The sequence below is a fragment of the Syzygium oleosum genome, unplaced genomic scaffold (assembly GCF_021117445.2).
Source record: "Syzygium oleosum isolate NSW1041296 unplaced genomic scaffold, Sole_v2.1 Sole_v2.18, whole genome shotgun sequence".
Lineage (NCBI taxonomy): Eukaryota > Viridiplantae > Streptophyta > Magnoliopsida > Myrtales > Myrtaceae > Syzygium > Syzygium oleosum.
Genome location: NW_026607502.1, coordinates 3,041,025 through 3,049,440, shown reverse-complemented (window position 1 = coordinate 3,049,440; position 8,416 = coordinate 3,041,025). Strand labels below are relative to the sequence as shown.

The 8,416-nt window shown below is 41.4% G+C and overlaps 1 protein-coding gene across 1 annotated transcript; it reads left to right on the top strand.

The window, feature by feature from the left end:
- The first annotated feature begins 5,470 nt into the window (after positions 1–5,470).
- LOC115682059 (L-type lectin-domain containing receptor kinase IX.1-like) lies at positions 5,471–7,775 on the top strand. Its single transcript, XM_030606195.2, has one exon. It carries the CDS (start codon positions 5,529–5,531, stop codon positions 7,617–7,619), a length of 2,091 nt encoding a protein of 696 aa, XP_030462055.2. The 5' UTR covers positions 5,471–5,528; the 3' UTR covers positions 7,620–7,775.
- The last annotated feature ends 641 nt before the right edge of the window (positions 7,776–8,416 follow it).

The following is an 8,416-nucleotide window of genomic DNA, read 5'->3' as shown; positions in this document are numbered from 1 at the left end:
AGTCAGAAGGGCTTGGTTGTCTTAATTTGAGCTTAAATTAGCCCATTATGCTTAATTAAATAAAAGCCCACATTAATTCAGCCCACTTGAAATTAAATGATAATTAAAGCCTAAGCCCAATCCTAAGCCCATTAGGACTAGAAAGCCCGGCTAATTGACCTAGGTTTACATTATAAATACATCGTTATGTGTCATAATTAAAGGGGGACTCTCACAATTTCGGAAAGGAGGAAGCCACACAATTGACATTCACGGCCATAGAGAGACAGCCACCGTTGAGAGAGAAAAAGTGAGAAAAAGCTACAAGGAGGAGACCTCTCTTTCACGATCGTCCCTGACGAACGTGGCTGTGCTGCTCTGCCTCTTACCTTGCCGCTGCGCCTCCCAATTCCTAGCGAAGTGGACAAGCTTGGCCAAAATTCAGCAAGCATCCGAGTCATTACAGTTCTCTGCTCCCTGTTGCCGCTTCCAGTGCTGATCGACGAAGCCACGTGATAGCTTGCTCTCGGCCTAATCCACGATCTTATTGCTGTCTTGCCGCGACGACTTCGATCGACGTCTTTACACGACCAGACTATTTTTGCCATTGAGCTATCTTCCTCACGGTGGGCTGCAATAACACCAGTTTTTCTTTAGACGATTCCCTCGAGGTTTGTTGTGAACTTTCAGCTCGATACACACGGAGTGCCCCGACGCTAGCCGCTCCTCTGGTCGCCGTTCCGTGCCAGGCCAACCCCGACGCCGGCTGTTCCTCTGGTTGCGTTCCGTGCGAGGCCTGCCTCACCACAACGCCAACATCCTCCGAAGTTGCTGCCATCCTCGACGTTCGTCGCCCTCCCGTGGTGAGCTACTGCTGTTCCACGACTTCCGAAGACTGCTCGTCGCTGCTATCGTCTACCACCGCAAGCCGCCGCCACTCCCGACGTCGCGCCGCCGCTCCCGACGCACCACCGGTCACCGCCGATCCGCAATCCCGATCCGCTGCAAATTCAAATTAGGAAAGAAATCTGCAAATCAGGTAATTATCATATCCCGATTTGATTCGAATATTTGGTTGCCTAATTTGTGCTTATTGATATCTAATTTTGCATATTCGAGTAATAAGCATATTTCAATTAGGATTTATTTCCTTTTTTGAAATCTTGGATATATGATCTTATCAAATTTGGATAGAATTTAGAATTTTCAAAAATCTTTTGAATATATCCAAAATATTTAAGATATCTAAATTTTTTCAAGATGTGATCGATTAGGAAAATTTCCTAATCCGCAACCGCACACGTGGAAATAAATCTATCTATCAGGCTTTAGATAGAGTTATTTCCATAGCGGGTATTTCGAATTTTAGGATCAATCTGTCAGGCTTCAGATCGAAACTTAATTCGAAAGATTTAGCGGTTATATTTTTTTACTTGATTTTAATTTCGAATTTCGATAAAAAAAAATACCAAAAAGATTACTCTAGAATAGGTTAATTTCTTTAGTTTAAAATTGCATGTTTAGATAATTGGCATTTTTAATTCCGAATTTCATTAAAGAAAAAAAACAAAAGATAATATGCCCGTCATTAGAAATAGGTCACGTCGTCGCATGACATATAGTTTGCATGATAGGTTGCATTAACGCATGTCAATTTTTTGCACGTCATTACATATAGGTTAGCTTTCATTTAAATAAAAGAAAATCAAAAAGAAATTTCTGCACCTTTGAACTTTAAGTCAGAATCTTTTCAAAATTGTTAAATTGAATATTTTTCCTGAAATTGGTACCGAAAGGGCGTTACGGAATTTAGCGTAACCAAGTCCCCGAATTTATAATTTCTGGTTCGTAGAAATAAAATAGTACTCCCGCTATTTTATTTAGGTTTCTAATCAACCTACCCTAAATGATTAGTGGCGACTCCCATTGAAAATATTTGCATGCTCACAATTGGACCTAAGTTGCGATTTGGTAGAGTTTGGGAGAACTCGAGCTAGGTTAGTTAATTTAATTGACCTAGTAATCCATTAGCCTAAGATCGAAACCCGATCGATTTTTGTTAGGTCGCGACATGCAAGACGAATTCAATTTCGGTTGATGCATGGATAATCGATTCAGGTGCTAATGACCACATAATATGCAATGATAAATTCCTTTGTCATGCCCACAAGCAATCTCATTCTTCCGTGTCAGTACGCCTTCCAAATGGGGATGTCACATATGTCACCAAAGTTGGCACAGTTTATCTTAGTCCAAATATCGTCCTCAAAAATGTCCTTTATATTCCAGAATTTGAATTCAATCTTATATCTGTTTCCAAGATCTGTGAGGACAATTCTTGTCGTGCTATATTCAACTCCAAATATTGCTTCTTTCAGGACCATTCGACTAGCAAACTGATGGGCTTGGGTAGTATCGTACATGGACTATATTTTTGGATCAATTTTCCTGATGATTTTGATATATCTTCATTAAATAATAGCATTTTCTGTAATGCTACCACGAGTAATAAAACTATTATTTCTCATCAACGATTGGGTCATAGTGCTCGTTTTCGTCATCCTAAATGTCCCGTTTGTCCATTAGCTAAACAATCACGAGCATCATTCCCAACAAGTACATCTCGAGCTACCAGTGCATTCTCCTTACTTCATATGGATATTTGGGGGCCTTATCATACCCCACATCGTGATGGGTCTCGTTTCTTTCTCACTGTGGTTGATGACTATACTCGTGCCACCTGGACATTTCTTATGCAATCAAAAAGTCAAACTTTTTCATGTCTATCGAATTTTTTTTCTCTGATTAAAAATCAATTCGACAAATCTGTCCAAAGAATTCGTACAGATAATGGGTGAGAGTTCTTCACTACAGAATGCATTTCTCTCCTATCCTCCCATGGGATACTTCATGAAAGCTCTTGCACCTATACTCTCCAACAAAATGGGATTGTAGAGCGCAAACATCAACATCTCCTAGAAGTAGCCCGAGCTCTCAAATATCAGGCTTCTATACCTGAAAATTTTTGGGGTGATTGTGTAGTCACAGCAGCCTATTTAATCAATCGCATGCCAACTCGAATTCTTGAAGGACGAACTCCGTTTGAAATGCTCTTCGGAAAGAAACCGGAGATCAACCACTTACGAGTTTTTGGCTGCTTGTGTTATGCCACAACTGTAGGCCCTCGGAATAAGATGGATCCTCGCGCACTTCGATGTATTTTTATGGGATATCCTCCTTTACAGAAAGGTTACCATGTCATGGAAATATCTACGGGCGTTTCTTCGTCAGCCGAGATGTTATTTTTCATGAAGATGTATTTCCATTCCAGGATATGACAACTTCGTCACAATTATCTGTCTCGACATCAAATCATCGTCCATTCTTATCAGAAGAAGATTTATCCATGGGATCTCAATACGACTTCATTGTAGCAGATTCTATGCCAGCCGTTTCAAATTCTTTGAATGGGGATATTGAATCACCAATATTATCACCTGAAGAAGATCATTTGCCTGCCTCGTCAGCGACACCTACCTCATCACTAGGATCTCCAAATCCGTATGTTGATGATCCTTGCTCGATAGTTACCGAACAAATGCCTATTGAGCAACCTCGACGTTTTGGACGTCACATTCATCCCCCTACATGGACAAAAGATTACATATGTCCCACCTTAGATTCTCCAGGTACACATTATCCTGTCTCCTCTTATGTTTCATTTAGTCGACTATCACCAGAACATATGTGTTGCATTAGTCGCATATCTGAGGAGCAGGAACCATCATCTTATAAAGAAGCAACACACAATCCACGATGGCAACATGCCATGGAAACTGAGTTACGTGCTCTCACCGAGAATCACACTTGGGACATTGTTCCCCTGCCTTCACATCGGAAACCAATTGGTTGCAAATGGGTATATAAAATTAAGTACAAGGCAGATGGCTCTGTTGAGCGCTACAAGGCTCGCTTGGTTGCGAAAGGATTTACTCAAAAAGAAGGTTTCGATTATCATGAGACCTTTTCTCCAGTCGCTAAGGAAGTAACTATTCGTTCTTTCTTGTCTATTGCTGCACTTCGTGATTGGAAACTACATCAAATGGACGTCCATAATGCTTTTCTCCATGGAGATCTAGATGAAGAAATATATATGGAACTTCCACAAGGCTTACGAAGACAGGGGGAGTCTCGGGTGTGTCGTCTCCGTAAATCCCTATATGGGCTCAAGCAGGCATCTCGGCAATGGTACGCAAAATTTACCACTACACTCACAAATGCAGGTTTCCAACATTCCAAATATGACTATGCCCTATTTACCTGGACTAAAGGTACTTCATCAATTTATCTGTTGATATATGTCGATGACATACTTATTATGGGAAATGATGACTCTGCTGTTGGAAAATTTAAAGAATATCTGCATTCTACTTTTCATATCAAAGATTTGGGACCTCCCAAATATTTTCTTGGGATGAGATAGCTCGATCCGATAGAGGAATTTGCCTCAGTCAGCGGAAGTTAGGATCCATTGCTTAAAGATCCATCAGGATATCAACGACTCGTCGGGAAGTTAATTTATCTTACCATGACCAGACCTGATATATGTTATGCAGTGCAAATACTCAGTCAATTCATGCATAGCCCGAAACAATCTCATATGAATGCAGCTCTGAAAGTTGTGAAGTATTTAAAAGGATGTCCAGGACTTGGTATACTTTTGTCTTGTGATTGCAACATGAAGATGACAGCCTACTGTGATACAGATTACGCCACTTGTCCTATGACCCGAAGATCCATTACTGGTTTTTGCATAAAATTGGGAAGGTCCTTGATTTCATGGAAAACAAAGAAGCAATCGACTGTCTCATTATCTTCAGCTGAATCAGAATATCGAGCTATGGCAAAAACTGTTTGCGAAATAGTATGGATACGGGGATTACTTTCTGATCTTGGAATGCATGTAGATTGGCCAAGCGTATTGTTCTGTGATAATGACGCCGCACTCAAACTAGCGGCAAATCCAGTATTTCATGAAAGAACAAAACATATAGAGGTTGATTGTCATTTCACTCGAGACAAAATTCAAGAAGGGATAATCATAACAAAAGGAATTGGAACGGAGGAACAACCTGCGGATATCTTCACCAAGCCACTATGTCAGAAACAACACGCATATCTACTGAGCAAGCTAGGCGTCTTCGACATATACAAGCCGCCAGCTTGAGGGGGAGTGTTGGAGATACAATTTGATTATGATTCTGATTATTCTAATCACGGACTAATTGATCCAATCAATCCGTAAGATTAGATATTCAGACAGTAGAATAGGAAAGGTTATATTGAATATTCTTTCCATTATTCATCCATCTTGTAATATAAATAGGCTTGTAATACATGTACAAAATCAGAGCAATACAATACAATTTCTTCAATATTTTCAAATTCTGTCATCCACGTTCACATATATGTGCATGTAACAACGTCAGAGCATCAAAAGGCTGTACAAAGTCCCTGAATTCAAGAGCAATCTTGAAACCTCAAAGAGAATGGAACTTCACAGCTCAAATATCATAAATTTCAAGACCAGAGAGCTTCAGTCACTCTTAGTCTTGGTTCTCTCTCTAGCCATTACCTTCACGGCTTCGGCGTTGTCTCAGGGCATCAATTTCAGCTTTCAGACTTTCGACGACGATAGTGTCATTCGACGCCTAGGGGACACATCAATTTCGAGCGATTTCATCCAACATACAAAGGCCAGTCAAGGCCAGAACCTCAACGAGAGCATGGGATGGGCCACGTACCGCGACCCGATGCGCCTTTGGGACAAGGCGACCAGGAACGTGGTGGACATCAGCACCACATTCACCTTCGTTGTCAATTCGCAAGGAAAGTCGAATTTCGGCGATGGATTGACCTTCTTTCTTGTCCCCGAAGGGTCTCAACTCCCGGTCAACTCAGCGGGACGCTACCTCGCTCTTGTAGATCCGAACCGCGACCCTTCCAACTCTTCTACTTCGTTTGTAGCCGTTGAGTTCGACACTTATCGCAACAACTATGTCGGTGTTGTGGATCCAAATTGCTCACAAATTGCACATGTTGGTGTAGACTTGAACAATCTCACTTCCGCAGTGTCTAGCTGTGTTGATTGGTTCAAGGATAAAATCATGAGCGGTGGGCGGATCAATGCTACGATAACGTACAATTCTAGAATGCAGAACTTGAGCGTTCTCATGATAGACGCCGATGCCACGGGCGCCGACATAAATTCCTCCGCTATCTATGATATAGTCGACATGACAAAGTATTTGCCGGAGTGGGTGACTTTGGGTTTATCGGCTGCAACGGGTACAGATATGGAGCTGCACACTATTGAGGCTTGGGAATTCAGCTCTAATGTGCAAGTGGCTGGAAAAAAGAGCAAGTTATGGCTATGGGCTACCTTAGGCTCAGGTTCTTTCTTTCTGCTCATTCTTGTTCTAGCTTTTATTTATTTTCGTCACTGTTCGAAGAGAAAGGGAACTTACATGAGCGGAGAAGAAGATGATCTGGCCATTGATGAAGAATTCGAGAAAGTGCCAGGGCCCAAGAAATTCTCCTACAAGGACTTGGCCATGGCCACCGACAATTTCGCAATTGAACAGTTGCTCGGGGATGGAGGCTTTGGGAGAGTGTACAAAGGATACTTGACCAGTGTGAATGCCAATGTCGCAATCAAGAAGATTAATCCGAGGTCAAGACAAGGCATAAAAGAGTATGCCACCGAAGTGAAGACCATAAGCCAGCTCCGGCACAGAAACTTAGTCCAACTCATCCGGTGGTGTCATGAGAAAAAGGAACTCCTCCTTATCTATGAGTTCACGTCTAATGGCAGCCTTGATGCTCATCTATTCAAAGAACGAACCTTCTTGTCATGGGAGAAGCGATACAAAATTGCGCAAGCAATATCCTCAGCATTGCTTTACCTCCATGAAGAATGGGAACAATGCGTCGTGCACCGCGATATAAAGTCCAGCAATATCATTCTCGATTCTGATTTTAACGCTAAATTAGGGGACTTTGGTTTGGCTAGACTAGTTGACCATGCCAAAGGGTTACAAACGACAGTGTTGGCCGGAACCATCGGCTATATGGCTCTTGAATGCATTTACACGGGCAAAGCGAGTAAGGAATCAGATGTCTATAGTTTTGGAGTCGTCCTATTAGAAATAGCTTGTGGAAGAAAAGTTGTCGAGCCAAGGGCCGAGGACGGCCAAGTCCTGCTGGTGGACTGGGTTTGGGAGCTTTATGAGACCGGTAGGCTACTTGATGCAGCGAAGCCGAAACTTGGTACTGACTTCGATGAAAAGCAACTAGAGTGCTTGGTGGTTGTAGGGCTGTGGTGCTCTCATCCGGACCACACTGCCCGTCCTTCCATAAGAGAAGCATTAAGCGTTCTCAACTTTAATGCTCTGCCACTCGTTCTCCCATCGAAATTGCCAATCCCTGCATACTTGGCGCCTCTGTCCACATTTACAACCGCATCGACTGTCTCATCCCATACCACCTCGACCAGCGGCACCGAAGTGTCCACATTTACTACCTCTTCCATACAATCCTCTCATTCTGCTTCCTCTCCATTGTTTGCAAATACAATATAAATGACTACTTTCAATATATTTTTCAATAATCAGTTTGAATTGTGAATTGTAATTCGAGATTTGATGTCGGACACTATCTGCTTTCATATAAATTTCATGTGTACCTCAGTATTAACTCTTCATGTTTAAACTTCCATATGTTCTCCAGGATTATCTAATCTAGTATGTATCTTCTTTGACGGTGTACTATCTGTTATCAATTGCTAGTTAAAACTACCATTCTTCTATTGTTTTTCCATGCTCCATGGAATTTAAACCTAATGCAACTAATAGGTGAAAACTTCAAACAAATTCAGGGTTGAAAACAAAATGTGCGCTCTCACTGCCTAAACTAATAACGTGAAATTACTTTTACGTCTCAAGAGTTTTTAGTTGGTCTTAACTGAACTTTTATAAAACATATATTCCCTCGTTGCGCAAATTGTAAGATCTAGTATGCCCCCATTGCATTCGTTATGCAAGATTTATCATCTTGAGTGTACTCAAAGTCGGATGAAGTTAAACGGATTTTTTCTTTTGTTCGTAGAAAGGAGGTTCAAGAAGCCAAATATCACAAATTAAGGACAAACAACACGAGGAACCAACTATTAGATAGGCTAATCCAGAAATTTGGACAGATAGATGGAGGCATAGTACATAGTCCTTAAAACTTCATTAGCAAACAATGTGGGATACTTGAACACCATCTCTCAAGGGTAGATCAAACCGAGAACAATAATCGAAATTGATGAATGGCAAGCTACACAGTTGAATATATAAAATGAGCTACATGACAAAGTTAGTTGATAAACCCAACA

Bases quoted from the DNA above. Each gene is read 5' to 3' on its own strand.
- LOC115682059 (XM_030606195.2), top strand. From the start codon at position 5,529: ATGGAACTTCACAGCTCAAATATCATAAATTTCAAGACCAGAGAGCTT.